Source organism: Coloeus monedula (genome assembly GCF_965178545.1).
Source record: "Coloeus monedula genome assembly, chromosome: 16".
Lineage (NCBI taxonomy): Eukaryota > Metazoa > Chordata > Aves > Passeriformes > Corvidae > Coloeus > Coloeus monedula.
In genome coordinates, this window is record NC_138796.1 from 4,147,463 (window position 1) to 4,171,456 (window position 23,994).

Consider the following 23,994-nt stretch of genomic DNA (forward strand, 5'->3'; position numbering starts at 1 on the left):
TGGTCTGCTGTCGTCACCCCCTCCACCCACACCACAGCAGAGCATAAACATTACGTGCATTTTGAAAAAAAAAAGTATGTCCCAGCAGTAAATCCAAGAACCAGACAAGAACTGAGGGAATACCAGATCTTCTAACAGCACAGGAAAATGACATAACAAATTCCCTAATTTTTTTTATGATGAAAGCTCCAAGTATTTTGAAAAAGAAAATGTGGCCAGCTGCATGAATACTCTGAAATAAAACACGTGAGAAGTAAACCACCCTCTGCTGCTCCCACGGAGCATATATTTTTATTTTAAATTAAATTAAATTAGTATTTCCAGAAGTCTATAAAAACTTGCAAACATTAATATTACTACAGCAAAAGCTTTGAGCTCCTTCATCCCATTGTTATTCTAAGCATGAACTTGATGCTTTGGGAATGTTTTCAAACTGGAAAGACAATTTATTAGAGCTGCTTTACATGATAGATGAGCATCTTACAGTCACAGGAATCTCTAAAGCTACCCATTCCGATGTAAACAACCGTGCAGAGAGGTTGTGCCATCTGTGACTATTCCCAATCCATCAGCTGCAAGGGAGTCAGGCTGTTCTGGCAGAGCCCAATCTATAATTCCAGCTAAAAGACACTAATGCAGCCACTTCATGAGGTGGTGGGCAATGCATCTTGGAAAGTGCTATGTATCCTCAAATTTCACTGAAATCATTATGAAGAGACAAAATATTGAAAAAAAAAAAAATTAGATTGTCAGGAAGTCAGAAATATACAGGTAGGTGTGACCCTTTTAGAGAGAAGGGTGCACTTGTATCAGCTGGTAGGAAGAGCTGGGCATGTCTGGTGGCACCCCCTGCACACAAGCCTTTCCTACCACAATCTGAGCTCCAAATTGCCCTTTGCTCTTTTAAACACTGAGACAGCAGAACCAAATCTGAAAAGAGTCTCTGACATGATCACTGTGCTTCTTTTAAGCTTCTAGGAATAATTTAAGGGGGAAAAGTTAATAACTACGCATTGATTTTAATCTTATTTGCCAAACTGAAAATATTTCAGAATTAGCTACAAACTGCTAGGAGATATTTTGTCTTCTGTAATAAACACTTTATTGAATTCAAACAAGAATTACACTCACACTGACTAGCCACAGCAAAGCTGCAAACAGCTTGCTCTTTCGGTAAAATTTTGTTTGTGTGGGAATCCTAAGGTGATTTTCGGGACATTCCCTTTAGAACAGCACACCTAAAAAATTTTCCTTAGCTCAGAATTTTAATACTTACATTGATTATAATTATAAACCTATAGTTGCACTGTTATTTCCCCAAAGTGAGCATATTAATTCTAGGTTGAACAGATTATTTTTTAGTTCAATTCCCTCCTCAGATGAGGTAATTTAAAAGACATACACTCAGGTTAGCATAATAATATTTAGATGGAGAGGAAGCATCAGTGTTAATTATTTAACAAAAATATTAGTGTCTGTGGTTACAACTGCAACTGTTTCAGGCATCTGTCTTGACACCAAATGAGGGCAAAACACATCCTTAGCCTCTGCTAAACACCATGCTGGTTTACCAGTAACACATCACAATGTGCAAGCAGGTGGGTACAGGAAGAGAAACCAAGATGATGCACTGGCTTGCACAGCAAGCTGCAGTTACTGGAATATGCTGCATTAAGCCTTACTTTGTCTTAAAAGCCCAAAGAGTATTTAAATAAAATTTAAAATACATTGCTGTGGTCAAAATTGAACTCTGTATCAGTACCAAGGCCAGGTCCTGAGCAAATTTATTCAAGCTCTGGCATCTTTTTTTTTTTTTCCTGTAATTTGATATAAGGCCATATGATTTCCTGTGAAACCCCAAACCCCTCTGTTTCATTTGCAATGATGTTACCAGAAAAGCTGAATGTTGCTAAATTATTCTGAGATTCCCTGCAAGGACACTGAACATAGTTGGCCCATAAAAGTTGTTGAGAAGACAATGGAAATGTTCACAGTACCAGAACTGAATTCTTATACTCAGCCCTGCAAAAGGCCTGATGGAATTTGCAGGTAACACTGAAGGCTCTGGTGGAACAGCTTTAAGTGTAAATATTTCCTAACCTTGAATCTACAGTGTGGGATGATAACAGACTTTCTCAGATGCTCAAGTGGTCACAATTCTTCACCAGATTATGCTTCAAATCTCTCTCCTAACAGAAGATCAAAATTCCATTTACAGTTTCCTTCATTCTTGAGACTCCACCCAAGTATTTAAGAAGAAATGAATTGTGAAATTTAAAGTTTTACACACAAGAATTGCTCATATTTAATAAACTATTTTTAAGCTTCAAAATTTCATTGACTTTTAACTTGCTTCAGAAACTTCTGCCTGTTTTGCCCATCAGTTCTTTCCTACATGGTGCACCCCAGCTCAGAGGCTGGAACATAGAGTCTGACCAGCCAACCTTTCCCTCCTGCAAGAGCACCTGTAACACAAAACATTCTCCCTGGGTGCATCAGTCCTTCCTGTAGTGGAATCTCTCAGAAAATAACCTTTTCTAGAAAGGAAGAAACTCTGTCTTTAAAAAGGGACAAAGAACACTGCTGAATCAAAACATAACTCCACGCTTTTCTAGAAATGAAATTATAATTATGTAAGATTATATACACATTTAATCAAAGCCACTTTGATAAGTCAACTTTTTTAATTAAAACCAGTATTAGAATTCCAATTTTGAGGAGAGATTAGAAATATCAGAAATGTGAAGTAGTGTCAGAGGTAACTACCATAAATTAACTGTCAAACAGTATTAAGACACTGACTTATCTATAATGAGCACTGCTTAAAAACATTAATGCATCTCTATGAATTTTTACCAGTTTAAAATTACTTTCACTTCAAGAGTTAACATCACTAGAATCCCTTTATGGAAGAGGCATTATGTACAACTAAGTATGTAGCTTCTTGCCACTATGACTTACAGAAACTTCTGTAAGGAGAACTCCATGGTCCTGTCTTTGCCTGCTTGTTCAGACCAGCTTTATGTAAAACAGAACAAAGTAAAAACACCAAAGTCTAACACAAAATTGGAATCTTTGTGAACAGAGATTTTTTTTTCCTCACAAAACACCCTACACTGTAAAAATGCCCATTTGTTTAACTTTTTCCAGTACTGAGGAACATTTTAATCAGACGTTCCAAATTACGTAGGAATAGTGGGTTCATTATTTTATGTTTAAATATATTTATTCTTTGCAACTTAAAAAGATGTGCTATTTTCTGTGACAATCAGTACAAGGTGCACAGAAATGTCCTCTTAGAAAATTGAGCTAATTATGCTTTTAGGTGGTCTGGAAAATGTATATCTCCATATCCATTACAGTTTTTCATGAGTACATATCATGTTCTCATAAAAGCTTTTTGCCTTTAAAAAAAAAAGAAGCCTCCAAGCATATATACAGTAGCAAAATCATTATATCTACATATCACAGAGTCATTACAGCTAACAGCCTATCCATATAACTCTCAAAATTCCCTATTTCCAGGAATTTATAATGCAGCTGTAATAAATGGTCCTTGCTAAAACTTTATCAACAGGTTTATAATGCACCAGTAATCGTTTTCTCAAAGTCAAGCATGCAGAGCAGCATTATTTTTTGCCGTTTTATGCAATAGCTACACCTAAGAAATGACAGCATTATTAATGTATAAAGATGTTTTAGTATAAAAGCAGTTTGTTCATAACAGTTCTTAAACACTCTCATTAATTTTATATGGGCTCCTTGGTACGGACTGCAGTTATGAAAGGCTTTTTTTCAGAACAGAAAGGAAGCAAAACTAAAACAAAGAAAGGAATGTGGCTTGTGCCTCATATTGTGATTATCTTAGCATTTTCCTCGGTATGTGGTGTGAGACTGCAGCTGGGTTCAAATGATACAGAATTCCCACCCTTGTGACAGGACAGTGGAGCTTTTTGTGGCTGGAGCTGCTGCCCACACATTGGATTGCCCTGCAAACTGCCTTGGCCTTTCTTGGTGAGATGGAGAGGAAAAGAAGCTCCACCTAAACACAGCCAGCTCCTTCCTCACCCCCAATATTCCATATATTCCACAGGCAACATGAGTGTGCTGGATCCTGGCTGTCTACAAAACTGAGCTGCATCAAGTGAGGAAAAGGGGGGAGTGGTGAGAGCAGAAACCACATCAAAAATAAAAAGGCAGATTTCTCTGCCTAAAAATAATTTCAAGCTAACTTGGGTAATAACACAGGAGTGTAAAACCCACCAAGAAATTACTGCATTTATTCTGAACAAATGGTTCATATGCCTGGCTGCACACAATATATTCAATGCAAAAAAAAGGCATTAAAACTGTACTTTAAAACTTGTTTCACCTTCCTTTTCCAGTTCAACTACCACTGAACAGGAAATAAGCACAGTGTGGAAAGAAGGATGACTTCTCACAACATGACGTGGATCAGCTACCCAAGCAAGAGCCAGCCTTTCACTTCCCAAGAAGAAATTGAAGCCTTCATAGCTTCTCAAAATATCATATCCAGACTCATGCACTGTTACATTGCCTTTTTTGTACCCACAGGATTAACAGCTGGCATATGTATTTTGATCATTTTCATAAAGAATTATTTGCAGAACAAAGGACAAGGCTTGGACTTACTTCTTCTACACTTCACCATCAGCAATATCATAATGATTTTTTTCTCATTTACTGTCATCAGTAGACCTGACTATTTAACAGCAACCCACCTTGCCTGTAGTGTCCTGTCTTTTTTTTTCAACTTTGCTTATTTCAATTCTCAGTATGTTTTCATTTTGACACCTCTCACACTGTTACTGGAGAGATTTCCATCAGGGACTGCTCTCTGCAAAGCCACCCAAAGACCCATCCTGTGTGTTGGGTTTGTACTCACGTACACGTTCTGTTTGTCCCTGACAGAGGCAGTGCTGGTTGGCACCGATAATTATCAGCTGGAAGCACGCTGCCAGTTGGACCCACTATTTGCATGGCCTGAATACGAGATTGTTAAATTCACCTTTGGGTTTGGAATCCCATCACTACTTCAGATTCTCTGTTTTACTGTTCTCTTGGCTAAAGGAGCACCTGCTGGAGCTCCAGCCTTGCAGCAGCACATCCGCACTTACGCCGCCGTGTACGTGATCAGCGTGACAGCATTTATTTGTCGCCTCTTTTATAACATCATGGTTCTCTTCAGGACAACACTGAAGCTACAGAGGAGCATTGGAACTACAAAGAATGAGCTTGTGATGAACATTGCAGAAATAGTGTTGTTCTGTGAGAGCTGTGCTAGTTTGGTAGTTATACTTTGTTTTCATAAACCATGCAAGGATGAAGTACTGAAAGTCATACAAAAGTGCGGAAGAAAAACCAGTGCCAATAACCACCTTGAAATACCAGAAACAGCCACGACCCATCAAAGTGGGTCACAGTAATCTGTTCTAAACAACTGTCAATCCACTTCACTTTTTAGCTTGTGGGTTTTGGTTTGGTTTTTTACTTCTTCAAAAAAAGGGCAATAGTTCCTTCTTTAGAACCCAAACTTGGCCTATTTTACAGCTAGCAGTACTGGAAGAAAAAAGGTGGTCACTTCTAGTACTTACAGTGATCTGTGAGAAAACATCCATGGTCTGGGGCTGTTTGGGGTTCTTCTCACATATACATATATATTTAAATCATCTATTTTTCTGCCAGCATTGCTTCAAAGTCAGGTAGAAAGATGAGTACTGTTGCCATAGAACTGTGCTTCTGCAGTAGTATCAATGCCCTAGCAAAGCTGCAAACAAAAATGTGGCAGAAAGCAACTTTGAACAAAGGTCAAAATCTGCAGCCAGAGCATTTTCTCAGGTGTGCTTCCTCCTTTGACTTCTTAACCTACAAACTACTTATTTCTATAGCATTGGTATATAACTGGTGTATGTAATTCCAGTAGCAGCAGCAATGAAGTTTTTGTCTGAATTCCTGTGCAAAAAAAAAAAAAAGGAAATCAAATTAATGGAAACACGGGTCCATAAAGGAAAGCTTTGGGTCTTTTGTGAGGCACTGAACTGGAAAGATCAACAGGATGGCTAATTAAAACTTTGTGCAAGAATGAAAGCTTTTTGTTAATGTACTCTCAGCTTCCACTTTGCATTTAGACTTACAGCAATTATTGATTTAAGCCATTCCTGATGAGTTCATTCAGAAGTATGAAGTCGTTGGAAGAGTCACATTCAGTAATACACTAACTGGAAAACAGAGAAAAGCCAGCCCAAAGCAGTAGAACCAAAGTGTGCTTTTTAGAAAGCAAACAAAACCCAAGCCCCAGTTCCTAACAGGAATCAAGGCTCTGCTAGAGACAAGATAGATAGAAGCATTGTACATTTAGATGAGAGTTGATGGGTAAATGGTGCAAGAAGAGGAAAAAAAATCTGAATTAGAATAAAACAGCTGCGGTGCAGGAGTTTGGATGAAGCCCTGCAGGATCAGTAGCTGATGCAGGCTGAGATGTAGGTGCAAAGGTGGAAATGCCTGCTTTGAGCACATTGCTACTGCCACCAAATCTGGCCAGGAGCCACCTTAGGCATTTGGCTTTGGCTTAATCTTTTCCTCTCACAAAGGTGGAGAGAACAGAAACAGGAAAAGCATAAAATTAGACTAAAACTTGGACAATAACGCAAGCTTAGATTGCAAAGTTATAAAAATACAGTGCTGTGATGAGGAAGGCTCAAGGAACTTGAAGAGTTCTGAGAAAAGCTATTTTGATGCTTAAATCTATGCCTTTGTATGAAACCCAGGTGCTAACAAGAACTGAGAGGGTTTTTTTGCAGTTGTATCCTTTGAAAGATTGTCCTGATGGGGTCCAGATTTGTGTGGGGAGCTGGTGTAAATCAGCATGGGCTGCCTAAGAGAGAAAAGCAGGAACCAATTGATCAAGATGAACACATTCCACAAGACAACAGCCAAGTGCAGAAATGGAAGAATAATAATAATATAGACCTAATATCTAGAGATACGGATCTAGTCTTGGACATCCAAATCCTGAAAGGTATGGACCATGACTGTATCACATGCAAATGAAGGGCAATCTGCAGTCCCACTATAACTGTAAGGACCAACATTTCCACAAGATGTAAAAATCAATGGGTAAGATGTCTGCATTACATTGTCTCAGCCTGTTCCCCCGTTCAATTTTCATCTGCTGCCAGCATGAACAGATGGATAATTAAAGAACTCTACATATAAACAGATCGTTATAGAACGTGGTCAGAAAGGAAGTACGTAGGTAAAAATCATCTCTTTGAAAACTAGAGCCAATTTCATACTTGTGAAAGGAATTCTCAGATGGCATCAGAGGTTTTGTTTTGCACCTGAGAAGAGAGAGATTAAACAACACAAAGATCAGCCTTGCAGAAAGAAGTTTGAAGAGATGAGTTGTAAGAGCTGTACATCAGTGAAAAAGCTGACAGACTGAAAGAATATGTCAGAAGATGCAAGCTGTTTATCCCATCTCAGAGAGTCAGAGTTTCAGCTGCACTGTGGATAAGGAGGATATTTTGTAGCATGGGAATTATGTGCGAATGATTCTACTTTATTTACAGCTTCCATACCTTTTATATTTAAAGATGAAAGAATAAATATTGTATTGTTTCTGAGTCCTGAGTTACTGAGTCCTGAGTGAAAGGAGCCTAAAAGAAAATCGAGTCAGTAAAAGTTGGCTGGGACCTGGAAAGTGGTCTGATGGCAAGTGAATGCCAGTAACACACCCTGTGAGTTGCCACAAGGTTGAGCAAGGGGGAAAGGTTGAGCAGGACTGGAAGGTGCTTCACAATACTCTCAGCAAGGTACCCAGCTAGAGCAGAGCCATACCCACGTGTCTCAGACAATAAAACCTGCACTGTTAGATCCAGGATCTGAGAGTGAGCACACCTTGACAGGATGAACGACTGTGTGTGAGTCTGTGAGCACTCCTGGGTAAAGCTCCTGGCTGCCATCTGTGAGATGTGAGTATCCATACTCTGCTCTCCTCCCTGTCCACGTGGAAAAAACCTGAGTATTTTCTGGATGGCTGGTTATACTGCCATAAGGAAATCTCTCTGTACAATGAAATGACTTTGCAACTGAGTATGAGAAAACAAAGGTAAACAGGAGGGAAGAAGCTGAAAAATGCAAAACAATAACTCAAATAGTTATGAGTATAAATTTTAGCAATACAGAAATGTTTTCATAGAATCATTCTTGATAAAGTCAGAGCTTACATTAAAGTTTAGGACAATGAACATGTGGTCCTAGAGAAAAACCTACTTGCATCCAGCTAGAATATGGGAGCAAACAGCCCTATGTGCAACAGGGAAGGAACACAGTCTCCCAAAATCCTTCTAATATAGTCTGATATGAGGGAGAAAAGACCAGCTTTAGCCAAGATTAAAAGTAGTATTTTAGAATAATTAATAATCTGAAGAGTATTTTTAAGAACAAAATAAAGTCTCCATGCTCTGAGACTTTTTTCCCTTATGCAACCAGCAGCTCAGCTGAACCCTTACTTCTCCCAGGCTTCACCCAGTTTTGAACAGCATGTTCCAGAAGAAATACAGCATATATTTTTATAGGCAGGCTGTCAAAATTAACTGAAGGGATATACTGGAAAGTTCAAAGAAGAATATTTTATTTCTGTACTGGTAATATTTGTATCTTTCCACAACTTTGGTCTGCATTTGAAAAAAACCCGCTTTGTTCAGTAGAAGAAGAGAAATGATCAGGCTGCTGAAGTTAAAGCATGAATTTCTGAGTTGGTAACATGTTCTGGAAAAGAACACATAGACACTCAGGACTCATCATTACTGAACCAGCTGGCTCAAACTTGATCTGATCCCATTGCAAACAACAACACTGCAAACAATTTGAGCTAGAGACTGGATGTGCACAATTGAATCACAACTCCAGCTGCTACATCCTTCCAAGCCTGCCCTTACTTACATTCTAATATTAAACTTACAGGCACTGAAAAGGCACCAGTATTATTTATCTTGATTTTGAGGTAGCTGCAGAACATTTGGGGCAGGGTGAAAGCTCAAGCAATTCAGCCAAAATAAGTACTCTATATAATGAGTCCACCATATACGTTGCACAAGAAATAAATTCACTGATGCGTAGAATGAAAGAATGCACTTCGTTTCCATGGTACAAAAGTGTCCAGCAAAGGACTGCCACACTCAGTTACTAAAATAAAAATGATAGATGTTTTGAAAAATTTTTTAAAATAGCATTTGAATAGAGCCTGAAGTCCTGTGATGGGGCTTTGAGCAATCTGGTTTACTGGAAGGTGTCCCTGCTCATGGCAGAGAGCTTGGATCTATATGGTCTTTAAGATCCCTTCCAACCCAGACCATTCCAGGATTCTGTGATCTTTCACTTGACAACATTTTGTGGCCCTGTTTAATAAAATTTTTAGATGATCCCTCAAGAGTTTTGCAATACATGCTTTAAGAAAAATAAGAAGGTTCTACCAAAGAAAAATAAAAAAGTTTTACCAGAATAGTTTGAATGAGTTTGAACGGATGTTGTCCCTATAAAATGAAAAGGCTGAACTTTTAAAAATTATTTTTAGTAAGAAAAATGCATTCTCAGAATTATTGGCAACTGAAAAACCTAAATACACAAAATACACTCCATCCAAGGTTTTCTGGAGGCACAGAAGCACAATTAATTCCAGCTCAAACTAAGTTTGATTATTTGCAAGAAAGATTATTTGCTACTGAGGCTGGACAGGATAAAGTATGAGGGTGCTCTAGAGCAGGGTAATGGATGCTGATGTCATTCAGTGGCTGAAAAAGGTGAGAGAAAATTTGGACATCAGTGTACTTGCAAAACCTCATGAACAGTACAACAGCATCTGTATTTCCTCTAGAGATTGTTCCAGGAGAGATTCTTATACAAATCTTATTTCTTCTGCAGATGATTAGATATATTACAGTGTAAGCATTCCAACACAATTTTAATTTATGCTTCCTTCCCCTGCCACGCAATACAGTACCTTACTTTTTTCCAGCTCTCCATATACCCTTGCTCTGATCTAATTTCTCCAGGACTCAACAGCTTCATACCCAAAACATTTCCACATTTCTGACAGAATCCAACAGTCTCTTGCATCCTAGAGGGCTTATCCTGCTTATCCAGCTGGAGAAGCTGCCACAGAGTGCTGGTACAAGAGCTGTGATGCATCAGACCTTTCAACATTGTTCTCTCCCATACTCACACCTCCCACTTTCTTCCTCCTCAGCTGCCACCTTTTAGCAGCACAGTAAATGGCACATATGTTGAAGTCTGCTAAATTACACAGACTATCTTCTATGACACACCACGTTCAGCCTCGTGGTGCACCAGAAGTACCTCACAACTACACCAGTGCTTCTGAAAGATTCTCCGGTATTAGACATGTTTACTGAGATATTTACAGTGTTTTACACATTGACTGCTGCATAAAAATAAACCAGGGAAATTCTGAATGCTGGATTATTGGGGTCTGACATGATACAAATGCTACTGCACCAGTTGCTTTCACACATGTCCCCAGCAACAATCACAGTAAGGTAAGACAGGTGGAACTTTAAGACTCAACACTGTCTTGACAGTGACCACGTATCATTAAGGCAGTCACTGTGAAGTCCTGTGGAATACCTGCAACTGACAGGGAAAGAGCAAAAGTATAACGTTCAGCAGCTGCTAAAATTACTTTGAAGCATTTTATGGAATATGGAAATGACAAACAGTGAGATTAAGATAGATTAATCAGTAACAACAATCTCACTGCATAAACAAGGGCCTGAAAATGCTGTGATCTGCTTTAGGAAACGGGATTCAGAGGATTCGCACGATCCTCTCATAAAATATTTAGAGAAATACAGAACTCATTAATTACAGTATAATAATACAATATACAAAATTACCATAATACTAGATATGACCTCTTATGTTTCATAGTTCTTCTCACACAGAAAACAGCTACTTCATGGGTCTTTCAAAAGAGAATTTCCTAACAACTCTGGAAGTATGGCAAAGTGACGTATTTCTTACCGTGAATTCAAACAAGAAAATTAGCATTCAGAATTATACATTTTAATAGCAAATCAGCTGATATTCACAGCTAGACAAGCAAGGCCAGACAGACCAGCTGATTATCAAATCCAAGCCCCCACAATAACAAACAACTGACACCCAGAAGTGAACATTATACGTGAAGAAAAGTAAAAAATCCTTCAGGCTCTTGAAAAATCAGTGGAAGCTCTGAAGGACAGAACTAAGTACAGCAAAACCACATGATCAACAAACAACAATAAAGACTCTCTTTAATCCTGTTCTTTTATGACAGCAAGAAATTAAGACCTTCAAAGCTGGTATCACAAGATTTTCCTAACATTTATATTATTCCAGTCCTACAGTGCAATCATATTTGTACACTTCCCAAAGCGAAACACTTCAGGCTCTGTCCTTATCATCCTCCTGTATTAAAACACTGCATTCCACACACAGTGGAAAACTTCTTGTTCAGAAAAATTTTACCAGCACCAATCTGTGCAAATATTCTTTTGATCTAAATCATAACTGATTCCAAAAGTATTTAGGAAGAGCCATCACGCAAGAGCATCTTAAAAAACTTTTTCAGTAACACAGCCAAAATCCTCTGTTCCTATGCACAGCGTGTTATAGAAAAACCAGCGAATAATATACCTGCCTCAGTGAAGGCAAAGTGCTTCTGCTCCCAAACCATTCATGTAAGCACCTCTGCTTCACTTTTCTACAGAAACCTTTGTAATCTAAAAATATCTGACCACTGTAATTGGTGTCATACATCTATTAGAATGACATGTTAATTGCTTACTCCACACTTCTGAAACTGTCACATTGTCTTCCTGAAGTCCTAAATGCTGAGATCCCATTCATCTTATTCCAGCAGCAGCAGAATGCTGCATCGATGTACACTTTAAACGTTCAGGTGTCAGATCAACATAATCACAGAAAGCAACTTCCACAAATAAAATATTGCTCTTTTCTGAGGAAGGTTTGACTTTCTTCCCTTTCTAAGAATCCTGGCCACCAGTAGGTGGTGTTACTGGAAATGTCCAGTAGGGTTTTTTTACCCCCTGCAGATGAAATGCAAAATTCCACCAGCAACACTGGTGGTTTAATGCAAAACTGAGGCTCCTCATTCTCTGTAGAGTAAGCTTATTTCATCCATGTGATCTTGAGCTGAGCAATTCTAAGAAGTACGAGAATGACAACATATACCTGAAAATTTAAATACACACAAGCAAAATGGGATCGACTTGAAGGTAGGAAAACTGAAATTTATCTTGGCAGTTCAGCAAATGACTCTTCTCAGATGCTTGATGTCTTCAATCAAATATTTCCTTTTAGACTGCCCAGAGGCTTTTAAAAAAATAGCACAAATAACAGTAATAATTGCTTTATATCTATATAAAATATGCTTCATTGCAATTTCCAAATAAATCTCTTAATTACTGATCAGCTGAGCTCTAGCTTTGAACGGACTATAAAACTTAAAAAAACCACCAGAGGCAGAAAGGAGGATGCAATGAACAGGAGGCAAAATAAAACTGACAAATACGAGAGAAAAGATGCTTGAGTAGTTCTAGTAAAAAAGAAACCAGCAGAAACAGGGTTAATTCTAGCCTTATAAGGCTGTTCAGCAGCACTTCAACTGCACACAAATTAGAACAACCCTGGGAATCTATAAAGCTTGTTTTATTGCCAAGGACATGCAGCAAGATCTGCATTTTGCTCTTGTAAACTATCCTTTATTTAATACGTTCTAAAGCAGAATAGACTTTTATATGATTTTTGGTTTTACTGCTGAATCATCAACAGGTGGCATCCACTGCAGCTCTGCACACCTAAATGCAAGTTTTTACCGAGAGGACAGTGGAAGTTGGCACATCCATTACGTGTGCACCCAGCAAGGACCAGGCTGCTGCTGTCTGGAGGAAAATCAGCTCTGAAGAAATGGAATTAAGGTAAAATAAAGTGTTTCACAGTACATAGTTACCTGTAATGCTTTTAATTGCTGGGCTTTTGGCGGCCTTTCAGATGTAATTAAAATCTGACCACAGACCGACCTTTTAAAATCAATTGCTCGGGCTGTTAACTTATCTTTTATTGTATTTAAATCTGTTTTACTGCCTTATTCACAAATAAAAGGATCTTACATAAAGACAACAGTTTATGACTGACTTCCATAGATGCTTGAAACAAACACCGAACCGTCTTCTAATAAGTGTAATTTCATATGGATATTTTAGCAAGAAGATTTACACTATTAAAATGATTCAAAACACAGCAACAGGTACTGGGAACTCACGCCTGTTTCATTAAGAAATAGAAGCTCTGGAATCCATATCTTTATTTAAGCATCTGTAGCTATTTCTGATTACTTGAATACATTTAAGGAAACTCAGGGCTATAATTCTGACTAAAAATATTCTAACACTACTACTCCACTAGTGGTCTGCTCTTTCCTCCCCCAGACTGCACACTGGCAGGATTTAAGTCATTAAAATGTGAAAATAGGCATGAATTTTACTAGCAAACAATTTTTTTAATATGTTTTCATGTAAATAAAAATCAAGGCTTTGATGGTAAGAGGAAGATTAGAGCAGTTCAAAATATTTAAACCTTAACACAAAATGCTGTGGTTTATAATTTTCTTGCTGTTTTATTTGTTTGGGGTGTCTTTTGTTTGGCTCTTTCTTTTTTTAAGTAAACTTCTTGCAATGCTTCAAGTGCATAACATTCAACATTTAGAAGTAAACAAATCTGGCAACTGGTATTTTCCATTACTACCCGGAAGTCAGTGAAACATAATAAATCACAACGGAAAACAAATAGAGTATAATAATGTTGGTGTAAATCAATACGCTGCTTGCATTACCTTCATTTCTAAAATTTGCCTTTCCCTCCCACTGAAAGCAGCAGGAACCAACTGCTTTTCATCTCTGTTGCCTTCTCAGCCACAGACTCTGCTATTTATTAGCCTTACAAGCTGATAGAATAAATATATAATCTATATATGAAAAAATACAATTTTTCTTTAATAGGCTAAACTCGCTAATCTGATTTCTCTGTGTTTCTGCATTTTCTAATACTGAACCTTGAAGGGGGTGCACAATTTTGACAGACCTGCCTTCACGATGTATCATCATCTAGAAGAAATTTAAATTCTTTTAAGTGAATCTGCATATGTATTAGAACATGATGTTTCCTACAACCTCAGCTGTGATGTTAGGTTAGCAGAAGCTAATGGCACATGGAACAGTGCTGGAATATGAGATTAATCGTTTTCCATTTGCAAATTGCAGGTCCAAGGATGCTCATTGATTATTAAAAGAAAACAAATGGAGCTAGAATTCCACAGCCTTCCAACTTGCATGAGGAAACACTGTTGATGAAAAGCTTGTATTAAAGAGACCCAAGTACCACCATGGTAAAAAGATTCCTACATGATCTTAAGGCATACAGGAAGCGCAAATTGTCTCATTTGCAATGTATATAGTGTCCTGTAAAACAAATTAAGACGTTCCCTATTTGTAGTATTATATTTCAGTCAGTTTTAAGATAATTAATCTGACTTCTAAAGCATTTTAGTTTCCTATACAAAAGTCTGTATCTTTTTCAATTCCAATAAAAAATGCTTACTAGGAATTCAGTTGAAACCAACCAAAACCCTGGGTTTTTTGGTATTGCCACCAAACTGTGAGTACTAATACCTTTTCTGCAGATATTTTAATCATGGAAACTTATTCTGCCTCAATACCACCTGTTATATGTAACAGCACAACTTTTAACCTGAATGGATCCCATTTGTGTAACGAAAGCATATCCTCTAGATTAGCTGATAAATCAGAACACCAACAATATGTTATCGGCCTTTTCTTATCATGTCTTTACACAATATTCCTTTTTCCTATCGGTTTTGTGGGAAACATTCTGATACTGGTTGTCAACATTAGCTTTCGGGAAAAAATGACAATTCCAGACCTTTACTTCATAAACCTGGCAGTGGCTGATCTCATTCTAGTGGCTGATTCTCTCATTGAGGTGTTTAATCTTGACGAGAAGTACTACGATATCACCATCATCTGTACCTTTATGTCTTTGTTCCTTCAGATCAACATGTATAGCAGCATTTTCTTTCTGACATGGATGAGTTTTGACAGATACCTAGCACTGGCCAAAGTAATGAGGTCCAACCTATTTCGCACTATGCAGCACGCTAGATTGAGCTGTGGGCTCATATGGATGGCGTCCATTTCGGCAGCTCTAGTCCCATTTACAGCCGTGCACTTACAACACACCGGAGAGGTCTACTTTTGTTTTGCAGATGTAAAAGAAATCCAGTGGCTAGAGATAACCCTGGGCTTTATTATCCCCTTTGTGATCATCGGTCTTTGTTACTCATTAATTGTTCGAGTCCTTATAAAAGCACACAAGCACAGGAGTCTCCGTCTGCGGCGACAGAAGGCTCTGCGCATGATTTTTGTTGTTGTCCTGGTTTTCTTTATCTGCTGGCTCCCTGAAAACGTCTTCATTAGCGTCCAACTTCTCCAGAGGAAAAGCGAGCCCGTCTCTTCAAACAGCCCATCCTTCAGGCATGATTATCCTTTAACAGGACATATTGTGAACCTAGCAGCTTTTTCTAATAGCTGCTTGAACCCCTTAATTTACAGTTTTCTGGGGGAAACCTTCAGAGACAAACTGCGACTGTACATTGAACAGAAAACAAAAATGTCAACACTGCATCGCTTCTGTCAGGCTGCCTTAACGTCTGTCATTCCTGACAGTAATGAGCAATCAGAAGTCTGATTTAGTGTCATTGTATAAAACATATGACTGTGAAGTTGTGCAAATAGTGAACAAAATGCTTGCTACTAACAGAAAAAAAAGTGCATTTGTGTGTGTATATATATATATATTGTATCGCCGTACTGAGTATTGAAGGTTTATATTCAAAATGTTTTTATGACAAGACTTTAATGTAGAAGAATATGTTTTAGTCAGATTTATATTTAATTATGAACAGGATTATTAAAAGCTGAGCACTGAAGAAGCTTTATTTTGTATTATACATGTATGAGTGACAATATAAGAGAAAATTTTATCAATTTAGGAAGACTCTAGATGTAATCTGATTATCAGAGATGATACTTTGCTGGTGTATATAAGGTACTTCCACTGAAATAATGAAGCTGCCGTAACAGCGAGGAAAAATCATTACAACATATTGATGTGGAGATGCATAAAACATTGATTTTTTTCCACCCAAACACGTTAAGATAAATGACTCTGCTTACAAGAACTACATAGTACTATCGTCACTGTATTCTAGCATGTCTTCCATTATTAGGTTTTTTTAATCTTAATATAATCAAGCACAGTGATGAGTTTTTGTCTCTTAAATGTAATCTACTGTTTACATCAGTACTTGTTCAAAACTAAAATCATCTGTAACTATATGCTCATCTCAAAGAACTTCACAGAAGCAAAATGTAGTGCTTCATTCTGTCTTTTAAGGATTGACCCAAATAATCTCTCCCAGAACAAACATAATTGGCCCTTTTGTCAAAAATGCCAGTGCACCAACACTGAGTACATTCACACCTGCCTTCAGATTTGAGTGCACATTACATGAGATCTCCTCACTTTCTGTGAGTCTCTTCTGATTGCCAGAACAAAATGCTGTGGTTTTTAAGGAAGTATCACTTTCTGCAAAAGATATTGTAGATATTGTGTAGATATTGCTTATGAAAGTGACGGGAACCTCAATTTTCAGAAAGGAAGAACACACGTAATGGAGAGTGTGATTAGTGATCATCAGGTCTGAACTTTGTGCACACCCATCCCACCTCCAGAAACCACCGGCCTTTCAAGACTGTAAGATGCACGTTGGATGCTTTGATCATTTGAAGATTAATTACAGGAAGCAAACAAATGATAGCACCACTTACTGGAAAACAACAGTGTTTCCTTCTAGCAAATAATTGGGCTTTAAATCTGATTGATGTTTAGCACAGGTTACTCCTGAACTTGTTCAGGGGAAGCTATAAAGTTCCTAGAAATTAGCATGCAAGATCATTAAAACATCACTTGCTGCATCTCTCAAGTGAACAAACTCATTTCACTTCTGTGCTTATTGACTGAAGCACCAGAGCTCAGCAGAATAAGATGCTCTGTCCTATTTTCAAATGTCGTATATTAATTAATTAGCACAGTAACAGATTTTAAAGGATTTTTAAATGTAGACCTTTAAAACAATGACTAAAGCCACTAAAGCAATAAAGAAAACAGTGAAAACGATGATTCCACTCATATTTCTCATGAAATATCTCAAGTTTCCTAGTGGAAGTTTTGGCCACAAAAGACCTGACCTATAAACAGAAAGGCCACAAGACGATGATGGTTGAATTTGAAATAGATAGCTGGATATTCCAGCAGGAACTGCAGGGTGGAATCTGCGGCAACTGCAGATTATTTGCAAGCAATTGCTAATCACAATCTAAAGAAAAATGTCCTTTGGTCCCATCCTCCCTGTAGAACACCAAACAGATCTCCTCTCATAGCACAAGTTGCTAAAAAACACTTAGCAAGTCATCTCCCACCACTGTGCTGCATCACACATAGCCCTTTCTCGTCAGTATTTTCCCTTTTGGAATTAGGCACAATTACTCAGGTCCCATGGATTGCCAATAGACATTAATCACACCATTAAGGATGGCAATTTCAGGCAACAGCCAGCTGCAGGAAGGGATAATTGTCTTGGCAATGCAATTCTGAGGAGTAGGACACATCTTGAGCTTACAGATTTATTAGGTTTGTGCAACCCTGACACTTGCCACGAATAAAGAACTTATTTGGCGTTACAGGAACACACTTTCTCAGTTGTAGTTCTTGCTTGTTTTGGTTTTATAGGAATATGATCCTTTTCCCTCCTCCTTCCTTCCAATACAGTGATCATGTTTTTGATCAAGGCTATGGTAGAAGCCCTTCTGCTACTCCTGCAGAACACAAATCAAGAAAGTCTTTGTGCAGAAGCTTAAAATAATAAACAAACAGCAATACCAAACGCCTGCTCAGGCATCCTACAAAATAGCTTGTTTCGAAGTGATCATACTCAGTAATATACAGTGAAATCTAGGAAAGATCAGATTACTATAGCATTAAGAAAACAATATTTACTCAGCCCAAAACAACTTATGGCATGTTTAAAACCCAATTACAAATCTACAATACCTGATGATTCCTTACTGCTGATATTTTGGCACAGGCTTATGAACTGTGCCTGAAATTACTAAATTTAAACATACTTCTTACTTTAAATGCAAAGCACTCTCCCAGCTGAAAAAACTGCACATTTATTCCCAAAGCTTTTTTTTTAACAGTAACTCTGACCAAGTAATATTTACAGAAATGTCATACAACTTCCATGTGTTTATGTACACAACATGCTTTCTGCAAGCCACCATCTTGCAGTAACTCGCCTATCCATGGACCAAAAAGATCTCAGCTTGGTATGTCATTTTCTTTAATTTCAAAGAACATAATCACCAGGAAATAAAACCTTTTCTAGAGTGCAGAGGAAAAAAGCAATGGGAGCAAGAATTTTGATACAACTTCTTCACTTTTTTTTCCTCTGGTCTCTCACAAATTGTTTAATTGCTGAGTTTAAGGAAAGGATTCCATATGCCTTTCTCAAACACTGGACTGATGACAACGATGAGATTTAAAAACCTGTTTATCACAGATGCTTACAATCTTTGCTGTAATAGTCTATAGCAAGTTTCCAGCCATGAAATGTCTAGTGTTAGGAAAAGCTCACAGAAGAGAGGAGAGAGGGAATAATCAAAAATTCCCTGAAGCCATTAACTGCTTTTGAAAACAATACCTTAGCACAGGAATGCCTTGAATGCACAGAGTATAACTGAGTATCTAGAAACAAAATCAGTGCAAACAGCACAAACTAGCAGCGATCTGGACCTGATGCAACTGAAAGCAGCAGGCTTCCCTCAGCTGTGTAAAAAGATACGAGCAAAAGAGTTATGTGAGACCTCTTTAACATGTTGAAGAGATTCTGTAACTGCATTCTTTTAAGTTTTAGGAGATACACTAAATACTGACTGCAAAGACACAACATCCACGCCTTGAAAATGCAAAGTCGGTCAGCCTAAAGATAAAGCTTGATTCATTTATGAAAAGCATTACAGGATGGGAGGGCATGTGACAAGAGAATTTGAATCAGTGAGTCAGGCGATCCCAGATTCTGTGCAAGGCGTTGATATAATACGGGCAAGACGCAAGAAAAGTCACCTCTCCCTTCAAAAGCTTGAAAAAAAACCTGAGCACAAAGTTTTACAAGAAAATGCTTGTAAAGTTTCAGACTAAGTATCTGTGTTTCAAACAAAATTCACTGGCTGTACAGTGCAGGCTCTAATCTTTTTTCCAGCCATCAAGTTGTGTTAGAGTCTAACTGAATTTTTTCCCGTGTAAGGATTTTGCTGTATTCTCTCAGCTGTTTATTAAGACTGCAAAAGGGAAAAGGTTGTCTGGACAATTTTAAATGGTTAGGATTGTCACATAAAAAATGTGTTAGAGTGGTTTACCGTAAGTAAAAGCATGCCAAGTTCAACCCTGATTATCATTAATTCCATTGGAACTTGTTTCCGCATAACTAAAAACAAGTGAGTGCATGAAGAAGCAGGTTTGAATTTTAATAGCTACTCATGAAGGTGAGCCAATGAATTAATTTGATTTTGATTGAAAACAACGAAGATAAGGGCTTGATTTGAATTTAAGTGACAGTATCCTTCCATTTCACTCTAAGTCTTACCTATTCAGACCATCAGACAAATATTTAATGTTTTCACCACAGAAGAGCACAGGGCCAAATTAACTGTTTGTTTGTCCTTTTTAATGTTCAAATTGCAACATCATGTGATAGGGAACAAGTCACTTTTAAGCCATGCACACAGAATACCTTTTCTCTACACCCTTAAGCTCTGCTGTCAGGGAGGTGTGTTGTGGCACATGCCCTGTGCTATGTTTTAAAGAGAGACACACCAGATATGAAAATCTGAACACCCTCCATCCATATTTATAATTTAGGTGTCCTTTCTTCAACAGTATTACCCAAACTATTTATTCCACAGTGACATTTAATACAACAAACTTTTAACCCTTGGGTTTGGGCTTCCTTTTAGACTTCCATTCCATCACATGGCAGCATGACACAGCCAGGAGCTCAGAATAAACAGCTGCGTATTGAGCCACCCTACGTGCCAACACAAGAGCCATGCCCTCTCAGGACTGCAAACTGTGCAGGATCAGCTCTACTTTCAACTCCCCTTCTTACGTGCTACTTCATTTATTTTACATATGTCCACTAAGTGCCACTACAAAATATAAAGATGCTTGCCTGAGTCTCACAAAGTCACCTGCCTGTTTAGAATGGCTTTTGAAACTGTTCAACCCCCACGATAAAAACCATACTCAGGTTTCCAACCTGTTTTCTCACATTGTTCAAACACTCTGCTACAGGTATATACAGACATTTCAAAGGTCTGAATTAAACTACTCAGCTGTTCATTACCAAAAAGTAAAATCCTACCTTCTCAAAATAAATATTTAATGCAGCAGGGTAAGCCTTTCCAAAGCAGCAGCTTTGCTTACAAGTCCCAGTTCACTTGACCTGCAAGCAAAATCACCGAAAAGCTTTAAGACCTTTCCAAATTACATTGAATGTGTTTTCTGGAAGGACTATTAAAAAACTGTGGGGAGAAAAAAGACATAGTAGAGAAACAGGAAAATTATCAGGATATTGTTGAATTGTCCTTAGAATAGGAGTTAAGGCGATTTTTACAGAAAGAGCTCAGTGGTAGAATTGCCTAATAGTGCTGGAGATAGATTTGTTTTCTGCCTCAGCAGCAGAAATATTTCCTTTCCCAGGCATTCCCTCAATAGAAACAGTAATTTAATGGCAAATCAGATTTTCTTCCTTTCATTCTCTCTCCATTCAGAACTACAAAAGAGAAATAGCCTGTACCTGACTACAGAAACCTTTTAACTCTTGTGCTCTGAAGTGCACACAGCAAACTCAGAAAGAAACCAAGGAAAGAGCTCACTTAAACAATGTGATAGTATTCCAAATATCCACCTGTCAAGTGAGTATCAAGGTGGGAGGAAGATACAGACAGTGACTTGTGGGGGAACTTAATTTATAAACTTGCTTGGCTTCCAAAGACAAAGTCAGAATAATTACTTCTGATATTACAAGTTCATTCTCCAGAACAGTGAGAAACATGACATGTTATTTTCTTATGCTAATTAAAGCTGCCTGATGATGGGTGACACTGTTGGGAGTGTTGTGGGATCAGAAGCCCAGCCTGGCTGGCAGAGGCACTGCTGCAGTCAACTTTGGAACACACAGAACCTGACAGCATCCTCAGCCCAAAACAAGGTGTCCACGAGGACCACGGAAATCTGCCCCTGTTCCCTGCTGATCTGTGCTCTTCCTGACTCTCACAGATACCAAGTGAGACCTTTGGGGTCTTGGCCAGAGATTTCATTCCAAGACCTATCAGATCAGGACAGTTGACTGCTTCTATTCTAAGCTCAAACTAGATCATGACTTAATCTAGACAAATCCTTGTAAAGAAGACAACCACAGTTTAAGCAAAGCATGGTAAATTTTACAATTAAAAAACCCCAACTTCAAAAGTTTATTTAAAAATGCCTTTGGAGTACAGGCTTGAAAGCCATGAAAGATGGGACTTGCATAATAAAACAGGAAAAGCTTGTCTATTCCAAAGGTATTTTTGAAAAAAGAATGAGCCAGTGAGGTGCATGAAGGCTCCTAAGTTGACAAAAAGCCCATGACCAGTTCCAATGACCTTTGTATTACAGTTCAGTACAACAGCTCTGTAACCACCAAGTTATTTCACGAGTGGGTAAGGACGAATAACTCCCCTTTAGCATTCAGTCCATAATATAAAGGTAGGATGCAGTAACAGTTACTAAAAGCATGTCTTTTCCACGGATGCTTTGGATCTTCTCTTTACATAACCACTGTGCTCCCTTTTAAGCAATGCAGCTCTAAGCTCTCAGTACATTATCTGAACAGCTTTGACATCTTTCAAACTCTGAGATGGCAGGAAGAGCTGTCTGCCCATATGTATATGCTGTTTGCAATAGCCTGGTTTACAGATGCAAATTATTAAGATAATGCTGAGAAATTTAATAAAACACTGGTTGATGCTCTTCCGTTTGATGTCCTACAGAACTCCTGTGGGATTCAATTAGAAACAGGTAAACGCATTCAAAGACAGAGTCTGGTTCCCTTGTCAAATACCTTCATGCTTGTACTCTCGATATTTCAGGCAGGTTCTAAAAGTCAAAGATTAATTTTCTGTTCTAATTACTTGTTGGATATAACAGACAAGCACTTTCCAAGTATTTATTAATCTGTGTGGCTTTGATCTAATACCCAAGAGCCATTTTATCTATGCTGTAATTTATTAACATACATAAATATACACTGATCTTTCATGTGGTCCACAATATTGCATCTAAACACAAAAGGCATTTTGAAGGAGAAAACTTCTCATTTCTCATTCATACTATGGAAGGAGCCACCACCTCCCTTTTATCTGGGCCAAAACACTGGTGGGTTTAAATTTTTGAATCTATTTCATCAACACACAAAAAGTCATATGTTTTATAAAAATCATTATACCAGACTCCCACATTGTTTAAACAAGCAGCAGCATTTCATCAATGACAGGGCTGCTTTTTAGAATAAGCTTATTTTAAATATCCAAATCCATGCCATTTTAGGTTTTTTGAACCAATTAACATTAACAAAACAGTATGAAGAGCAATAAAGAGGAAGTAACAAATCCACAAGAATCAGGCCTGCATTAATATATTATACTATACACATTTCCAAGTTTTAAGCCCTGTCAAGAATAATTGCCTTTGAATGCCCATTTCTCTGCTCTTTATCCTGTATCAGAATGCAGCAAACATCCTTTCAAGCTTACAAGTTAATTTCTTGCCAAGTGAATGCATTTTGTGAATTCAAACATGTTAATGGGACTTTTTTTTAATTGAAGTTACAAATATTTTGAGGTTTTGTGCCAAGTTTTCTATACTGAACCATTTGGGGCTTTTCCAGCAATTTTCATTGATGATGCCTCTCTCTATGAGGAGTTAGAAGTCATCAATACAGAACCAGAACAAATTTATAATTGAAAAAGGGCAAAACCAGTGTTCTCACTGGACTGGAGCTGGGTGACACAGCCAAGCAGACCTTGCCTTTGCTCCTTCCACAACTGAACACTCAACAAATTCAACCCACAAGTGAGAATCCTGTCCTGAATTTCAATTACGTTTAGATATTTGCAGCTAAGGCACGAAAGCAAGGATTTATACTGGAAATCCAGCAAGAACCATCAAGGAAGGTCTCACCATCAAGCAGAGAATGAGGGCTGAGAGGAAACAAGTACGTGCTCCAAGAAGAGAAGGAAGAATTTCCCTTCTTAACAGCAAAGAAGGGACTGTTGTGTTTCACCACCAAATTCCCCATCAATTTAATACCCTGGCTTTATTAATAAAAGTAGGGAATTAACTTTGAATGGATACAGATTAAGGCAAATACCCAGAATTAGCATGAAACTCTTGCTGGCTAATATGTAATGAAGAATGCACAATTCCTTTAAACACAAGTAAGAAATACACCACATATTGTTTATACCAAACACAGTTGGGGATGTGAGCCTTTCGCCTGGGAAAACCATCTTCAAAGTAGCAACTGTTTTCCCAGCTGTGAATACTCTTTCCTGGGAAATCTATTCGTACCATTACAAAAATAATTTTCAAAGGAATGTAAAATTATTCAGCCTAATCTATGCACATCCATATTTCAGACATGATTCTGTACCT

General features: G+C 38.0%; 2 protein-coding genes across 2 annotated transcripts in view; one reads left to right on the plus strand and one right to left on the minus strand.

Annotated features, from left to right (window-relative positions):
* Window positions 1-23,994, minus strand: part of CHLSN (cholesin) — a 120,509-nt gene that overhangs the window by 89,771 nt on the left and 6,744 nt on the right. The window lies entirely within an intron of this gene.
* Window positions 14,794-15,867, plus strand: GPER1 (G protein-coupled estrogen receptor 1; the record flags this gene model as incomplete). Its single annotated transcript, XM_082292288.1, has 1 exon — window positions 14,794-15,867. The coding sequence occupies one exon, from the start codon at window positions 14,794-14,796 to the stop codon at window positions 15,865-15,867; it is 1,074 nt and encodes a 357-aa protein (XP_082148414.1).